A 19,094-nucleotide genomic window follows, 5' to 3' on the forward strand; every position below is an offset into this window, starting at 1 on the left:
CATCCACCAAACACTGCTGGGCGTCTGATTTTCATTTAAGTAATCAGGCTTGCTAAAGAGTTTGTTAAAACTATGAGTGGGTTTTTTGATTTTTTATCTCCCAGGAGGTAGGCTTTCCTCTCTCTTGGATGGCCTGCAGTTTGCAAGCATCCTTCAGAAAGCTGGCATCATGTCCATATGAGGAAAAAAGGATTATAAATTCTGGCAGGTTAAGCGTAAACAGATAATAAGGGAAACCAAAAAGACTTTGAGGAACAGTTTGCAAAAGATAAAAGGACAAACAGCAGACCTTTTTTTCAAGCATATCCAATAGCCTGCTGGAGAATTTATGGGAACAGTAGGTCCCACTGAGAGGAATACAAAAAGACCTCTCAGAGAAAATATTGCTTTAGCAGAAAAACAGAATAAATTTTTGGCATCGGTGCACAGCGTTCCATAAGTTCCTGACCCACAAATTACCGGCGGCTCAGAGGCTCTTCTGGGCACAGACGGCCGTGTGCTGCCGCCCTTTTACACTTTCCCATTGTGCCTGCTATTGGTAACCGTCAGAGCCAGGATACGAGGCTGAACGAGGTGTTTGGTACAGCCATTCTGTGCTCTTCTGTGGTGTTTTTTTTTAAAATTATGTTAATTTGGCATCCCTATATTGACAGTTCAGTCCCAATCAAGGCACAATTTGCCGGCAACTTACGCAAACGTTTCTTTTCCTTCACTCTTGACAGCAGACTGGCTAAGCCTGAAACAGGACACTCTGCTTGTGGTCTGCCACCAGACCTCGTCTGTCCCTGCGCGTCTCACACAGGGAGCCATTACGCAGCTGGAAGGCTCCAGCTCAGGAGAGCACGTGTGATAACCACTCCTCCCGAGGACAGCGCTCGAGGGTGTTTTTCACTTAGAGCATTAGCAGGTATCTTGAAGGGAAGAAAGTTTCCGTGAATTGGGACCAAATAAACCAGCCAGGTTTTGAAACGGAAGAGCGAGGAGCAAGGAGACGAGGGATAGATGGGTGTTAAAATGGCCTCAGGACATTTATCCCCTCAGGACATGCATCCAATATATTTGATTTCCAAGTAATGAAAGCAATATGCTGATAATCAAATTTGTGCAAAGCAGTATTACAGATGCTGATGAAATTTCCCAAACCCTAGCGAACTGGAAGAGGAATTTCTTTTGAAGCTTAGAATATGAAATCCTAGTCAAGCTCGCATACGGAAGAGACTGGGGTTGTCGTTTAAGGTAGCGCTCTTACTTTCTGAGGGAAATGAGTGGTATTCCTAGGGCTGACTCAGGGCTGGTTGTCTACACCTAAACGTTCTTTTGTTGTGAATAATAAAGGACTTTCAGTGAAAGTGCGTGGTTGCGTCCCTAATTCCACAGGTATACAATCACTTTAAGGTGATGTAAAGACAGGCTGCTGTTGGAAGAGACAATCTGCTGTTCTTAGCACCCTGGATATGTATTCCCAGCCAGCACGGTAACCAGACCAGGGAACTGTTCTATTTATAAATAAACGGGATCATGGAAAAACTGGAGATAGACTTGTCCTTTGTGGTGGCAGCCCACGCCTTGGCTTAAAATTAGAAAGGAATCACAGATTTTAAAAAGAGGCTACTATAAAATAAAATCCAGTTTAGAACAGTCAGCTTTCCTATATAAAAATATTTGGTCTGAAACAAGCAGTATCTCACCAGAACATACTAACAGCTATCTGTAGGGCCAGCTTTGCCGTGGTGAAGCAGCTCCTTAGATAAAACGCCCTCTGAACACCACCAGAAGGTGGACTGATGCACAGGCAAACAGGTGCAGAGGTTGTTAACCGTAAGACTTGGGAAAGAGGGACACGGGGAATGAACAGGTATTTCAGTTCTTCTGAAACCTCGTTAATATTTACCAAGAGAGAAAACCCTTCGTGACCCGTCAGGTTGAAGCAACACTAGCAATGGTCATACCGTATAATTATAGTAGGTATTGCATATTTGATATTTGAGCATTTTTGACCTCTCAGGGAATGTTGGAGTGTTTTTCTGATTCTAAAAAGAGCCTTTGGGGTGCTTTTTGTGTAATGCACTGAAATGTTCCCACCACAACAGCACCACCTCCCCTAGTGCCGTCTCCAGAAGCAGGGAGGATTTCTCAGACATAAATCCTGACATAATACAATAATTCAAAGACAGCTGAGCAGTTTTCCCTGGTAAGAAATAAGTTCATCAGGAATCCAAAGCACAGGCGTATTGTGTTAAACTTTCACTGTGCTAAACTCACAGCTGCTTTAATGTCATTTTCTAACGTAACGCAGGCAGAGAGTCACATCTAATGATTTTTACTTTGTGCTGAAGATATGGAAATGATGCACATGCTTTCTTGTTTGACTGAGCTGATCCTTCTTTATAAGTAATTTTCATACAGATTATTCCTTGCTTGCTTTGTTTATATCAGACTTTCACTCACTTTGTTCCTTATTTCTTTTCAAGAATGACCTCAGGCTTGTTCCTCTCTTAAAAGTCTAGAACTGCATATGACACCAAGAGGCACAGTCCCACTGAAGAAGATGAGGACCAAGGACTTGGATTTGGCAAAATTAAGTGATGAATGTTCTTCAAAGAAGTATCACCTCTTATCTAAGTATTATTTTCTCACCTAAACATTACTGGAGCTGTTTGTAGAAGCACACCAAAAAATACTGACCCCATTAGCAATGCCAGAGGCATGCTCCTAAGGGCCGGTTCATAGACTAGCACCGATCAAACAATTACTTCCTTACAGAATTACTCTCAAACACAAGCCATTTAAATCAAAAAAAGAAAACTGCTAACTGTCCAAATCCAGCTGCTAACAGCAACTATTCTCCTCCTTCATTGAGCCCACTTGTGTCTGTGATAACCTCTACGGACACCAGGAACTACCTGAAAAGTAAAGAGCATGGTCTCCTCCAAGAAGTGGGCAAACAGAACTACAGGATGTTCTGATGAAAACACAAGCTGCCAGGAGCAGCTCTGATCCAAGCCTTTTGTGGCCAGTAGGTAAGAAAAGAAGTGCTGGAAACTCTATATATGAAGAAGGGAGGTATGAAGCACCGTTTTCTACTCGTATTGGCACCTTTCTGAAGATCAGTGACTGAAAATGATTACTACAAAATCAAGATTATCTTGGCAGGAAGTTTTTCAAAGAATTGTTTTATCGATGTAAAGTCACAGAAGACATCTGTATTGCAGTCATTAAAGCAACTTAAAACCCTACTGACTTCCTTGAATTTTAATTTATTCTATAACCTTCATTCACGTGATCATCAAAATAATGCTGCACCTTCACCTGCTGAACCTTGATTTGGCCCCTGTGATTGGTACATTCCTTCCCTTGGGCTCAGTTACTGTGCTGCTTTTATTGTAAAACTAGTTTGCTGCCCAAACTGCGTAGACAGAAAATGCTACTGAAGCCATTGATTCCCAGTGTGAACAGAGTGATTCTACAGAAAAATACAAATGCTACCTACTAAAAATGGAGCCTTAGAGGAAAAGGAAATCTCTGTTAAACCCATTGCCCTGAAACTTGACCACAGAATATTTTAAAACATCTTGAATTTTAGCCACTTCAGGGTAAAATAATGCATCTTACTTATTTAATCTAGTTACCCTAAAAATAATTGATGCTGGGAGAAACAACTTTATGATACATCTTTTTTTTTATGTGAAAGACATATTAAAGTAATAGATATAGTGTAACATTTTTAGGCGAGTACGGATGGGTACTTAATCCCTCCAGCTCCCTGCCACTGGTTCTGTTCACTCTACTTTAGAAATTAGAAACCTGATATGGGAATGAAAAAATTACTTTGCAAAAGTCTTTTTCTCTTGCCGCTGATAACGTTATCTCTCACATGCTGTGATCAACAGAACATTTATCTAAAGGAAGAGCTTAGAAGTCTCTTCCATACTATTAAAAATAGGAAGAATATCACAATATAAAAATGAGCAGGTAGAGAACATGAATGACACCAACAGACATGTCAGATAGAAACTGTGCCAATTTTTAGCATAATCCTGCCTGTAGCGCTGAGATTTTGCTTTTGTGCCATGTTTGGAAGCTCAATGTTTTATTCTTCCAGTTGCATTAAACTGTGACAATGAGAGATATACAGATTTATTTTTTAATAGGATTCAGCCTGCCCAGCAGTCATTTAGCTGGAAATGCCATTGCTTTAAAGCAGAGCTTCCCGACTTAATTTGTACGGACATTGTCATCACAAAAAGAGATGGCACTGCACCACGTCAGTATCAGCAGTGGCAGTGGCAGCTTCTGGCTGTGTGCAAGGCTGGACAGGCACTGCAGGAGATGCGATTCTAGCCCTAGCATTCCTCTAAGTCCTCTGCCGGCCTTTGTACATAAGGCAGAGGAGAAGAGATATTTGGTCATTGCCGATCTCCTCTGGGATGGTTTTGAAATTGCTCCCGCCACATGCACCTTACCTGCAGGGTGCCTGCTAGGACTGGATTTGAATCATTCACAGATTTGAAAGCAAAGGCCAGTGAAAGCATCATTACATACTTAACATCTGCACATAAGGAAAAAGAGAGATACAAAGAAGTTAAGGCCAACATCTTCAAAAGCATTAGTGCCTTAGTCTCACTGAAATCAATCTAAGCTAGGAGTCTAACAAGCTATGGACCTCTGTGCTCAGCAGACTTAAATGGAAACTCTGTCCTGCTCATTCTGAGCTCGGCCTCACTTCGTGAGGCCATTCCTGTCCCTCCAGCACACAGCGCTGTTGTTCATGCAAACGCAGTGTATAGAAATGCATGACATGCATACATACTTTTTGAACCTTTACTTTTAGCAGACTGAAACCTCCTTTAATGTTCAGAAATATTTCCCGCTCTTAGAGAGAGCCACTAGATGATTGCCAATGACAGAGTCGCATAAGGTTTTGAAAAGCAGACTTTATTTAATAGGCACATCATTGCTTTAATAGCACTGGGCTGCACAGCTCACTTCACCATTCATAAATGGTTGTGTTTGATTACATTGCATTTCCTCAGTGTCGGTAGGATTCAAGTAAAAAAGTTACTGCTTTTACTTCTCTATCATTTCTCAAGATGGAAAAAAAACAGTACAACAACTAGCGCACAGGAGCGTAATGCAGACAGAACTGCCTGCGATCCAGTAGAAGTCAAGACAAACTCTAATTTGAGCACTGAACAGTTAAAGCTGCAGGACAACCCCGCCACGTTTGCTCAGATGGGATTTTGCATTATGCAGGCTAGAGACGAATGTTGCCCACTAATACAACAAGGGACCGGCTGTCTTATCCTGAGAAACAAAGACTGTCCAACACAGACAAGAATGAGGGTTTTGAAACAAAACAGCTGACATGAAATTAGCTTCCTTATTATTTCTGATTATAAAAGTCGTACTCCCTCAGCTGTAAAAGTTAAAAGGCTTAAAAGAAAAGTACTGCTTACAGAACTCTAAACCTGCAACTGAATCAGCTTTTCCCCCCTATATTACAATTCTTTGTGATATGAGAAAACCATCTTGAAGAGACAAAAACATAGCATTCTGGATTATTTCGTAATTAAGTAGTTTACTTGGTTGATATATTTCTTCCCTGAAAAACTGCATTTTAATATTTTATTAAATTCCACCGGTAGAAGCATACAAAATCAGAAATCATTAGAGGAAAATAATATTGCTCTACGAAAGAAAAAAGCATGACTTCTAACATAGTTTTATGAACATCATAAAAGAAGCACATATGGCATTGAAATATTTTGAAAATGGAGAAATATTTTGTGAGTTTCAATGTTCTTAGGTTTTACATTCTATTTTCTGAATGGATATTTCCAAAGTTAATATCTTGTGGGGTTTTTTTTGTATATTTCCTAGCATTGTACAGGACAGACAACCTAAAACCAACAATGCAGAAATCTAGCGTGCTGCACACTTTAATATACACTAGTTACTTTAGTTACTAGCACTTTACACTGACGGTACCTACTGTATTTGTAAAACTCGTTTTTCAATCAGCTCGTCAAAGCTTTTGAGAAGCAATCTGGGCAATCGGGTGGGTATTTTTAGTGTCTACCATGAATACGGCCAATTACAGAATCAGAGGTCGCTCTCTCCATACAGTGCTGACGAAAAAGAGGTGTAATCCAGAGCCCCAGGAACAGAACCTGGGCCGGTGTACGGAGGCATTCTCTTGATGCAGTACTGAGCCTGCTCAGGAGGCAGCTCTCGACGTAACTCATCTGCCAGGATATAAGGCTGCGAGGGGGGAAAGGATTGACAAATTCAGTATGTATGTTTCAAAGACACAAAACGTATTTATTTTCTGTAGCTGTGACTAATAAACTCAGACATCCTGCCTATTTTCCTGAGACCAAATATTTTCCTCGGTAAATTCCACCCCTAGTGATGAGCTGAAGGGGACAATCCTACCAACAAACTGATTAGGTCAAAATCCAGTCTCAGGATATGCGACTGTGTATGTTAGCTACCGAGCACTGTGCAGCCATGGGTAGGCTGCTACTTATACAGCTCATCCGTGGACAGGTAGTCAGTATCTCTAAAGTGCACAACTGCCCTTTCCGCAGTGACAGGACAGACACATTTTCAGTTAGATCCTGTTAGTTTCAAGGTCCTAATATATTTGTAATGAAAGATGCATTATTGCTCTTAATGGTTTGCATTTATGATATGAAGGATACCCTCTGTTAACAGATGTGACATTATTTAAAATAGCAATGTAATGAAAACCATTTTTTCCCCGAGACCTTGGCTTTCATCTTCCACATGAATTCCTGCTGAGAACATGTCTGGAATTCAAAATATGGTCCACAGTAACTGAGATCACAAAATCAATACAAACAGCCAGAATGAGAAAATCAATAGAGCGAGCTTGGGCAAATAGACCTGGTACTGCTGTGATCTCATCTTTCTCCATAGCACAAGATTGGTTTCCTGGCAGCACTGTTTATGGCCCTGACTCCTCCAGAAGCTCTTGTGTTGCCATTATCCTCCCTTTCATCTTCATACACCACTTACTCGCCAGAGGATCTGGCTGTGGGAAGGAAAGTATGCCAAATTCAGGAGCTTCCTCCACGTACCCAGTAACTAGAGGAGGCCTCCTCCTCCTGCTCCTCCAAGGACAGGGGTACCTCACATTGCATCGCCCTGTTGAATGAGCTGTCAGGTCACAACATGGCTCACAATTAGGTACAGGCTTGTGCAATTGACCCAGGCTATGTTCCAGAGGGCCAAACTCTGCATTGAAATATCCGGACAACAGCATGAAAGGCAGAATGAGTTCCCTGCTAATCAAGGCTGTTGTGTGGAAATAACCTGATGTACAATATATCTATTAGACAGACAAACTGTCTAAGTCTTGTCTAAGTTGTCTAATTTTATGTTGGCTCTTTGTGATACGTGGGGATACAGACCAAGCCTTGAATTCTGCACCCATTTCAGCTAAGAGTCTTGGTTCCAAACAAGAAGAAAAGGCAAGTACTTTCTCTGAAGTCTTACAAACTGAAACCAAAGCTTCAGTATTACTAAAAGGCTTGTATAAGACTTTCAGCAAAGAAGGGCTAAATAGGAGAGCTATTGAATCCTTACAGCCAGCAGCACCGTGACTGACCTTGTCTGAAGCCAGGATTCTGAAGGAAGCTATCACTTGCTCAGCCGTGTCCGTGTCTGCCGTTTCTCTGGTCATGAAGTCAATGAAGGACTGGAAGGTGACGGTTCCTTGCCCATTGGGGTCAACCAGAGACATGATTCGGGCAAACTCAGCTTCACCCTTTCACAGAATCCAAAAGAAAAAAAAGTGGTCACTGTAATATCAATTGCCAACAGCCCGCATCTCTCACGAACCAGTAGGGACCAGTCGTTACAAAGTCTTTAAAGCATCTTCCTGACTTAGCAACATAACTGTCAGAATCAATGAAATCTGGGATCTTAAATGCCCACCCATCTTTTGTAAAAAGGACTCCATGCTTTTGAAAAATGTATTCTTTGTCCTGAAGACGTAGTATGTACCTTTCAATTAACTTTCTGCAACTTCTCCCCCCTTCCACCCTCCTTCAATGCCTGTTTAACTTGTTTTAATTTAACACTTCATTTTCCACCCCATCCTAAAGTCATTGTAATTTAGGTACCGCACAGGGAGGTGAAACAATAGCCCAAGAAGCAGTGTACTTGCAGACCGACTGAACTAAGAAGTAAGGGAAACAATTCTCAAAACTTCATGCCAAATACAGGACAGTTCAACTAAGGCTAATCCTTTTTTCCACTAAAAAAGGGTGAATTTGGGGGGAAATTTTTAAAATAAATAAGTGAAGGAAAGCAGATGCAACATCCAAAGCTAGTTTATGAGAATTAAACAGCATCAAACTCATTCTTCCTCATGCCGATAAAAAAGGAGAAAGAAAAAAAAAATCATTTAATAACAGTTAATTTCAACTTTTAAAGTTTCCTTAATTCAAAGAGCAATGCAGTGGACCATAGAATATGGTTTTCAAGTGTCTAGTTTTACTTTTAACTTCCTTTTAAACCATTTGAAAATAGAGGAAAAAGCGAAGAAACAAGAAACTAGCATCTCTAGTGTAAACTATATTATTAGTATTCTGGCAATTTAAGTAAGCTTCAGTGTTGCTGTGGTTAATGTCATAAGCTGTAAGCAGAATCAGTTGCCATTGTTTCTTAAAATTCATACCAAGTCATAACCCATTGAAATTAAGCAAGCTCTGAAATCATCGTGGTCCATCAATCCATTCTTCCTCTATTGACCAAAAACAATGTAAGGAATACAGAAGGGAAGGTTTGAAGAATCCAAGGTAATTTCCAGAGAGATGACGAGTTTAGACCATTGGCATATTGGATCCAGTGTATGAACAGTATTCATTGATATTGCCCAAGCAGGTCACCAGAATCATCATCAGTTTTAAAGGAGGAAGAAGCAACTAACATATTACACACAGGAAACAAACGTTTTTACCACAAGAAGTAACATCAGGAAAGGTCAGGGGAGAGATAAGGGAGAAGAGGAGGTGAATGAGACAAGAATACAGAGAACACAACCAGAGAAGACAAAGAGAAGGGCAAGGAGAAAAATTTGTTACTAAACGAGTCAAACTCAGGAGATGCTCAAGCTGCCTCCCTGATATGAAATGTCTTTGAACACTTCTGCATGGGATGCTGTAGTGACTAAAACTATAGTTAAAAACAGTCTGAAAATAGCGTATCACTGACTATTTCAAATACTCCACTCCAAGGCTAAGGTAGGTACACCATGAGAGCTGTCTGCTGATACATGGGAAATAAGTACGGGGATTTGCCTTCTGACTGCAGGCTATCAAGACCTGAACTACATCAGAGAGATGTGCATCCTGGCTTAAAGGATGAGACTTGCAAGACTTAGGAGGAGGTCAGCTGAAGACCTTGTATAAAAGGAGGTTGCTCATTTTCCAGGCAATAACATATCCGTGGCATTCCTGGCTCGGAGCTGAGTAAACATTAAATGGCATGATAATAAGAAGGTAAATAAACATTTCCTCTGTGTTGTGATACAGTGTAGTGGTTTGGAGAGCATTGTGTCATCCTAAATCAGGAGAGCAGTAGAGAGCTCGTGCTGAGTTCCAGGAAAGGAAAACTAGCAAAAGTCCGAGCGCAAGAAGCATAGGAGCTCCCCACGGCTATCTAGCAGAGTCCAAATAAAACATCTCAAAGCAAGTAAAAGAAACAACCTGAAAAATCTTTGAAAAATGCATAGAAAAATATGGCTCCAAGTGATGCTGACAGTCCATCTAATCCTGTTGGCTTTCCACAGGCAGGATCTTTTCAAAGCATTATGACCAATACATTGGAGTTTAAACCCACAGTCTCTTTGGCTGTTATTATATTGGCCTATCTGAAAACAGAACAATATCAGTTTCCTCTACCTGCAGGTCACTTCCAACCTGTCCTAGACTGATGAGGCAGGCTTTAAATTCATCAGAATGTAGATTGTCAGATTCATCCTAGCATCCCATCACAGGTCATGCATTTGGGAAGGTAAAAAGGAAAGAAAGAAAAATCACAGATCAGGTTAGTTGGTTAGTAAAGAACATTCTACTCTTGTATTAATAACCACGTTTTTACAGAACTTCATGAAAACGTAATGTCAACATATGGCAATGAATTACCTAAAAAGTGTACAGCTTTTGCAGTTTCATGCTTTAGGTTTTTTGTTAGTGGAAGAGGGTCCTTACTTCAACTACAGCATTAAAACTGTGCTTCCTCTTCAGGTGGACTTTTTGCTGATAAGGCAGTTTTTATTCTATTGAACTGCCATTTGCTTCTTTCATTTTCTCTTGTCATACGGTGTATGCGAGATGCAGTAAAAAGATCACTGAACCTGGGCACAACATTTTTTCCCCACTCAATTACTGTTACTTCACTCTTGATCTGATAATATTACTTAACAACTGTTAAATGCATATCTCAAAAGAGAGTAGAAGTACAAAAAATTGATTTCTTGTCTAAATAAATTTATAAATGACAACAATAATTTTAAAATAAATTTATAACTGACATAACTTATTTTCAGTTATCTGTCTTCTTTAACAATCTATACAGTAAACTTTTGCCATGAAAACTGACTTTAAAAAAGCCCCATTGAATTCCTGGTTAAATGGCTCCTAGTAACACCACATCAAACTGGATCATTGTTTTGAACCAATATTTTTTTCCATTTTGCAGATCAAGAAATTCACACTAACTTCTTAAAAACAGACTGGCTTATCTTTTTCTTCCTGTTCATACAAAATGTGTCCTATCAGAGGTGTACTTCAGATTGAGTTAACATGTATACAATTAAAGAGACGCTGTAAGATGAAAAATTATCACCCTTATTGATTTTACAGACTGACAGTTTGGAGAAGATCCAAGGTTTTCTGTCTGCTACATATTTGCCTGCTGGATGAATAATTTATTTTTGAAAATTTCTATGTAGTTATGCATAACTAAAATTATAGGAGTTTTAACAAATGCACTGGGTTTATTTAATATACTAACAGGATAAAGTGGTGCTTTATTAAGTTCATAACACCATGCATTTTTGACATATCATGCTGTTATTATATTGACTCCCTCTGCATCAGCCTCCATCAGCTCCATAAAGGGAAGATGAAAAATAACAGTGGGAAGTCAATGACAAGAGATAAAGCAAAGCTGCAAATCTGGAGCAGCATTTAGTTAAAAGCCATAATCACAGTGAAGTTTTTTCCTTTAACATTTCTATTTTATAGGATAATTTCTGCTGTAAAGCATTCAAAATGGTTTATTTATCATTCTGAAAATGTTAATCGAGGCCGGCTTGAAACTCTCCAAAACCATCCTGGAGACGGGCTATGGCAGGTCACACCAGGAGTGAAGTCAGCATATTTTATCTTATTTCTAAAGCCGAAGATATTACTGTGTGACTGCAAACAAAGTGGTATAAAAATGGGAGCTAAGAGTCAAATCCTGTCCCTCCACCTCCTCTGCTAGGTGTTGGTAGAGGACTATTGGCTACCTGACTACACCGGGGGGTGGGCGGTCAGTATGTGCATGAGCTCCCTAACCAGGCGCACATGGCAGCAGTAGTCGTGCAGCAGGTGGCAAAGGGCAGACGGGAGTGAGAGAGGCCAGCACGTCTACCAAGAAAACATTTTCTTTAGGAGAGGAGCGCAGTGGTTGTGCTGGAGCTCACAACTGTCATCTGGTTAAATGGGACTCCCCAGTGAGGGTCCAAGTAGTTGTGCCGTGTGCTATAGCAGGTTCTCACATTCTCATAGTGAATTTTTTTAATCTGCATCATATATGGCCTAAAAAGGCATCTTTGCCTTTACAGTATATCAGAGTTTCATGGGATACAATGGTATTTTGCAATTAATGCATAGATCAAGCCCATGCAAAGGCTTTCTCATTGGGAAATGGTTCTTTGTATTTATTTTTACTGTTTGCAGATCAACATTAAGCACTGAAATTAGTTTTTTAAAGCATATAAATAATTTTGCCTTGTTCATCTTTTCCTGCCAATACAAAGTAAAACACTGAAATCCCCCTCCATGTTTCACTATTAGTCCCCAGAAATCTTTTTCTTCCCCTTTGTGATTTATATGTGGCCTTATAAAACAAGTGAGCTTTTGAGTCAAAGTAATCCATTCTTAAATATGTCCTTCAGTTTCCTGAATGCTAACTGACCTCCATAAGCCTGATCATGTGGTTCCTTTAATAGGGAGCCGTTGTTTTGCTGTTAGTAAAATATAGGCTGGCATGATGCTATTGTTCTGCGTGCAGAGCTCCTACTTAAAATCTGTAGTTTGCACAAAAATCAACAGTAGAATATGTTAACAGCCATTAAGATATTACATGCAGAGCAGCTGCAGATATTTTATCACATACTTCGCAGTCTTATTAAGAATTCACTAAATATACTGAATCTGAAAAAGGAATCCCTGCATAAAAAGACTTCAAAACCAGTGACTGACAACATATCTGTGTTAGTGTCCCGATTTGTCTGCATACCATAATTCAGCTATGCACCATTTTGAACACTTCTAAACTGCTTCTGTGATTCAGATATTGTGTCCCACTTTCTCTTTTTTTCTCTATGCAGTCACATTAAGGAAGCGTTGCTAAAGATTTATATTTATACCTACAACTAGACTGCCTTCAGGCACAGCCTCCAGCAAGGAGTAGTGGGTAAGCAGCAGCATCCTCAGGAATAAACTCTGGGGTACCAGCGTGTGTATGTGCCTGTCGGAAACACAAAAGCCTAGAGGGCTGCCCCCTTGCCCCAAGGCAGGTGGCGTATTTACCACTTGCCTTTAACAAGGGTGACTTGTAAAGCTTTCTGTGCTAGCACATCTCTGCTGGTGGACGCACTGAAAGAAACACAACTCTTCCTGCCCTTGTAATTCTTGTATGCATGCTGCCCACTTACTCACTGCAGTTTGAGAGTCAGGGTCATGTAGCCCCCCCCCAAAAACCCCTTGTAAAATACCAACGAGTTTTCTTTCAAATATTCAAGATATAGAAGCCATTTAAAACAATTCACACAATTATTTAGCTCTCTTTCAAAGGATTAACAACTGCAGAATTAAGCTCCATAATGGATCATGAACTGTAAGATTTTTATTTTTTATATATTCTTCCTGGGGAGGAAGATAGGGGCTCCTTCCTCAGATTTATAAACAAAGGAAGTTGTTTCTAGAAGCACTCTATAAGAAGTTGTTAGGTTTATGTGCACCAAAATACATTCTTTGAAATGGGTAAGGGAGCTACTATGCATATTAGTACTTTACTGACATCCTCAACACAAACTAATAGTCAAACATTAAGATATGTCTTAAATTGGAGAAATGCCACAGAAGTCAGAACTACAGCATGCATAAGTGATTCTGTTGTGCTTAGGTATTTAAAGCCTACTTGTCAGGGACAGCATTCATTTTGGGATCTTTTCTGGCTCTTCATCATTGTGAATAGCAGTCCAGTTCTTTCAGTGTATTTTTTAAACCATGTCAGGCATTCAGAAATGCTGCTAAGTGCAACGAAATTATTACATATACTGCTAATTCCGTCTGACATGGAAAGCCAGTATTTTTCATGTTAGTGCTTACATTCAGATTATCCAGTTTCATCTTCATTTCTATTTAAGGTAATCAAGACCACAAAAGAATCCATTACTGCCTTCTCTATCCAAATTCCAAGTTTAGAGTCTTCATTATTTTGTGTACCCTGAAGTAACTCTGAAGCACCCTGGGTTTCCTTTATTCACCAACACTAAATATTCGAGTGTGCAAGGAAGGATATAACAATGAAAAACAAGCCTGCCTCTCTCAAACATGTTTGTTCAATGTTTCCTTCTAGCCTGCATAGATTGAGTCGCATCTGCCCATTAAATTACAGTGTAATTTAATCAGTATAAACTCCTCTTTTATCAGTGTTTCTGCTATCTGTCCCCTGCAGAAAGCCTGGCTTGATGGCTGAGTGGTTTTAGATTTTACCTTCTTCCTTTCTTTAACTTGCATTATGCTACTAAGAAGGTAATTGTTGCACTGTGTCAGTACAAAAGTCCTCCTAGGCCAATTTCCTATGTCTGATGCTAAGGGAAGAAGTATACTAAAGGGGGCATATGCACAATGGTCCTTCCCTCAACGTGATCCTTCCAGGCCTCTTTTTTAAGGCCTTTGGATTATATCTGTCATGGGGGAAGGTAAGGACTGCAGCCAAACTTGCAGTCCAGGCCCAGGTTGTTGCGGCCATAGAAACGGATGAAGCATCTATCTCCTTCTGCTTCTGACCTGGCCACTTGGGCTTCCTGCAACAGAAAGGCAGAAGGGGCGCTGCCTGAAGCCACGACTCATTACAGTCTGAAGAAAGGAGACAGCCAGGGATAGGCAAGGATCTAGGAGCTGGGAAGCACTTCTGTGTTGCACTTTGCACATGTCACAGCTCATCTCCAACCTGCCTGCAGCTATGTGACACGAGCGCCCTCTTCCAGGCCATACAACCTTTCCTAAGACCTTGCTCTATTGTGTCCTTTGGTATCTCAAAGTCTTACTATATCTGCAACGCCTAAAGATCCATAACAATAGGGCTGGTTGGTGTAGAATTTAGCCTCTCCCTTCAAGACCTTCTGAGGCACCAAGAGATGCCCATAATATCTCCTCAGCCACTGAACCAGCCCTGCCGTGAACGTGGCAGAGAACCCATCTGTGAACTACAAAGATATGGGGATGCTAGAAATGGCCATCTAGTGTAAGATATACTAGGATTCAGTTACCTTGCCTCCTTATCTTTAGGGAGCTGTCAAATCTTTGTGCAAAGTCCCTGGTTTCCCTTAGTGGGGTCTCAAATACTGGCATGTAATTTATCCAGGCCTGGTACTCTGTCTGCTTTTAATAGCTCTAATTGCTCAGTTATCTGCTCCAGTCCATTGGGAAAGCCATTTAGTATGCTACTTCCTTCCACCCCAGGAAATTTATGTCTGCTTCTGTGATGTTATCTTCTGCTTCCTTAGAAAATACAAAAAGGAATTATGCTGCACTAGAATCACATTAAGATTTTCCAAAAAATCTGTTCCTGATTCCTGTGTAGCTAACCTTTCCTGTGCTTGTGTGTTTCTTCAGAAAGCAGAGTTTTGGCAATTCTGCTTTTCTTTCTGAACAATTAAGGATATTCTAAAGAATATTTAGCAAACTATGACTGTCAGCATCCAATGCACATCAAGTATAAGTCCGGGTATGGGTAACCATTTTGAGTAGAGCTGGACAGACAGGACGTCAGTGAAAAGAAAGTGGCATTTTGCTATAGCCTGAAATGATTTGAAGGAGCCAACTTGTGTGATAACAGAACATAAGTCAGGGGTTAAGCACAGTCTGCTAACTACAGGAATCTGTATTGGGAAAAAGGACACAGCCTGGTGCTGCATTATGATAATCTTTTTTTCAGTATTTGAAATGTGAACTTGGTTTTGAAGGTGGGTTCATGTGAGCACAGAGCCAGCAAAGCTAACTCATGTACAGATTGTTCTCCAACTGGGAATGTCAGATCCCTGTCTGCACGTATTTTGCTATTGTGTCTATTAATAGCTATCTTTTTAACCCTCTATCCATGAATACTGCGTCACTCACAGAAGGAGTGAGTTAAGTTTCTTCACAATAGTATTTTCATTCCTACTTTTTTATTCATTCATGATTAGATAACTGGAAAAAAAAGCCTCTTATTTCCCATATACAGCCAGAAAAATAAAGGATTTTCCCTGACAGCTATCAGTGCCCCAACTATGTTCCCTACAAATGTATTTCTAGGGGGACAAGTTGTGATTAAAAGAAAAAAAACCTGTAATCCAGATTACAGCTGAATTTAATGAGATGGAAGCTGCCGGCAAGTACATAGAACGTGATGCACTGCCTTAAAATAAAGGGGCACATTATTTTCCAAAACACACAGATTTAACCAGTTCTGCCTGTTATTTGAACAAATACTCAAGCATATTAGCAGAAGTATAATTTTGCATTACATTTAAAGAGTAAAAATTAATCTTTAACATACCTGTACAATGCTATGATTTCATAAGGCTGTAAATTCTTTGTTAACTGCTCTTTTTGCTGTTTTAAAAAGAGCCCGTTGCTACTGCATTTGCAGTTTTTTAAAAGGCTTACATTTGGAATGAAAAGAAACTTGCTTTTGGGAACAATAAACATTGCTAGTTGAGAAAAAACAGGAGTACTGTACCCTGTCAAAGTGATTGAATGATGCTCTGAAGTCATTCATTTGTTCCTGGGTGATACCCTTGGCATCTCTTGTGAGGATCTGAGTCTCAACCTCATTTATAGTTCGAGCAATGGTGGTAAGTAGGAGCTCCCATCCAACACGGATGTGCTATGAGAGAGAAAATACTGATTTATTAAAGAATCAAATATATTCTTCTAAGACTGTGAAAAGTACAGTAAGCAAAAAATCAGCTCTAAATATTTATGTGATACCTTTTCCATACCACTAACTCTATGCTATGACCAAGGATCATTAAAAATAAAAATGGCCTTCAGAAAAATACGGAAATGGTTTCTAAATGGGTACTTCTTCACTAAAAGTAAAAATAAGTGAAAATAAAACAAGTTTTATGAGATTATCAGAAAATCTGCCAAATTCCATCCTCTGTTGCAGTCTCTTCAGATCAGGGAAGGTAGTTCTGTGGCAGAAGAGGGCAGAATAAACTTAGCAAGTACAAAAGGGAGTAAATGGCTACCTCCATAGTATAGTTGGTGTGCTTGTTGTCAAACACCAGGGCTTCTTGTATAAGCTGATGATCTCCTTCCAGTTTGTCAATGTTGTGCTTATAATTAATTATATTGTGCTCATATTGCTTCAGCTGATTCATCTGGTCCTCCAAAGGCCCTGTCATTTCAATAGAGCTGCGGGCAATTTCCTGTCAAAAGAAACAAAGACACCCCCCCGCCCCACAAAATTTGAGCTTCAGATTTGCTAATCTGACCAATGTTCACATAAATATGTAATATTTTCATACTAAGAAGCAATAGTAATAAAACCTTCATACAGTGGAGACGATAAATTTTACTGTAGAAAAACATTTCGAAAGAAATATGGCACATGTATTTCTGGAATTAGCATTGAGACCCCAGTGATCCTGGTATCTTTCCTTTACAGAAAGCAGAAGCTAAACAGTAATTGTTTAGTGACTGATTTTTCAAAGCTACATCTCCTGTTCATCACTAAGGTACCACTTGTGCAAGCTTCCAAAGTTTTAAAAATCATCTTAACAGGTGTTAAATACTTCAGGATCAAACAGCTGGTGAACTATCACGGAGATTGCTGTTGTCCTGTCTATAAAGCAGAGATAAAAAATTATAAACCACTTTGTTCGTCAGCTTCTGTGTGAGGGTCTGACACTCACCTCCATCTTGGTCTGGATCCATGGCCCAATGACATTGGCCTGAGCAGCAAACTGGCGACGCAGGCGCTCATTGGCGTGCTGGCGGGCTAGTTCCTCCTGCAAGGATTGATCCCTCTGAGGCACCAGCTGCTTCACCTGTTACAGTGGGAAAGCACTAAGTGTGAGCAGGCACAATTGAACAGTTTAAAAACAAATGATACAAATAAGTCTATACTTACTAATTTTTATTATTGGTCTGAAGGTTGATATCAGAAAGACAAGCCAGAAACATGATCACTATTTTATTTACCAAGACTGTGCTAACATAAGAAATTGCTAACATGGTTTTGGGCAGCCTGACCAGAGAGACTGACATGGAGAGTAAAGAAATTCTCAGCTCTGGATGGATTAAAGTTCAGGACAATTATTTAATTTGAACAGCTACTAGAGCAGTTACTTTTTTTTTTCTTTTGAAACACGGGTGATTTTTCAGTCTCGAAGTAATTGTTCTAAGAATAGTCAGTGCAAAACATTTTATTCAAGCACAGACATTACAATAGGATAACATGAGACACATTCTGTCCATCGTGTAAACCTGAAGGTCTTTAATACATTGCAAATGCTTTTTTTGGCTTACCCTGCTGGATTGCCCTGGGAGATTCTGAATTTAGTCCCTATTGTTTGGTTTTTATAACCCACTGAGGGTGTATTCTTGTCCATGTAAGTTTATGTATTTGGTAAATTCATACATTCTACACAATCATTTACCTTCAGCATATTATCTGTCTTGGTTCCTAATGAAACAAAGTTTATGTGATTGCTCTAGGAGTCTCTCTTTAATCCCTCCCCAGCAATTTTTTAAGGTAATTGCCAATTTCAATCTAATTGGACAGAACATTAATGGTCCCAAAGATGCTAGGTTTTTACAACATTTGTGAAAAGCAGCAGCTGGGTAGAAGAGACACACAAAGTACTGCTTATACTGAGAGAAAGAATACAGTAATTTTCTGTTCTTTTGACAGCACCCCCTGGCCCACTCGCTGGTCAGCCACCAGCTCCACACTAGCCCCAACACGTGCTTCTCTTGCCCTGCCAAAAAGCCAAAAAGGATGTAGGTAATATTGAGTGATGGGAGCAAGGGATATTGTGAAGCGAGCCTAGCAAACATAAGGGAGAGCATAAGATACTGCAGAAAGCTCATTCTAGCATCTGATGATCCAGAATAATTTACAGATTTATTGTAAAGTTCTCTGAATATTCTCAGTATTCCTGAACTAGAATACTATGTTACAATGTCTTTTATGTATTTAGCATACATTACCTTTTCCCACTTGCTACGAATCTCTTCCACAGTAACAGTGCTGTAAGGATTGCTTGCACTTATTCTCATGCTGTAACTCTGAATAACTTTTTCAACTTCGTTCTGGATTGACAGTATGGCCTGTCTTTCACCATCTGCCTCTGGCAAAGTAGCTTTAAACTGATCATGTGCAGAGATTAAACTCTAAAATCAGAAACAGAGAGGGAAAGGATGAAAACGTTAATGTTTCTTCCAACATCTGGAAGATCTACTGTAAATAAGCACAGCTCCTCTCTCAGCCTCTCAAACACCCTGTCGACATGTAGCTGTAGATACACAAAATAATACATATAGATATATTCATGAAACAGCCCTCATTGA

At 39.8% G+C, this 19,094-nt stretch overlaps 1 protein-coding gene across 10 annotated transcripts in view; it reads right to left on the minus strand.

The window, feature by feature from the left end:
* Positions 1-4,914: 4,914 nt before the first annotated feature.
* Positions 4,915-19,094, minus strand: part of ACTN2 (actinin alpha 2) — a 70,158-nt gene continuing 55,978 nt past the window's right edge. For 3 of the 10 annotated variants that reach the window (XM_082305686.1, XM_082305681.1, XM_082305684.1), the window contains exons 15-21: positions 18,735-18,917; positions 17,435-17,569; positions 16,769-16,948; positions 16,255-16,401; positions 8,708-8,773; positions 7,634-7,792; positions 4,915-6,261 (exon numbers count right to left, since the gene is read on the minus strand). In XM_082305686.1, coding sequence (XP_082161812.1) covers positions 6,103-6,261; positions 7,634-7,792; positions 8,708-8,773; positions 16,255-16,401; positions 16,769-16,948; positions 17,435-17,569; positions 18,735-18,917 — 1,029 coding nt within the window. In that variant the 3' untranslated portion in view covers positions 4,915-6,102. Of the gene's footprint in view, positions 6,262-7,633; positions 7,793-8,707; positions 8,774-9,932; positions 10,011-16,254; positions 16,402-16,768; positions 16,949-17,434; positions 17,570-18,734; positions 18,918-19,094 lie in introns of all 10 variants that reach the window. The other 7 variants (XM_082305687.1, XM_082305685.1, XM_082305683.1 and 4 more) reach the window with 6 other exon arrangements.

The sequence above is a fragment of the Platalea leucorodia genome (genome assembly GCF_965183815.1).
Source record: "Platalea leucorodia genome assembly, chromosome: 3".
Classification (NCBI taxonomy): domain Eukaryota; kingdom Metazoa; phylum Chordata; class Aves; order Pelecaniformes; family Threskiornithidae; genus Platalea; species Platalea leucorodia.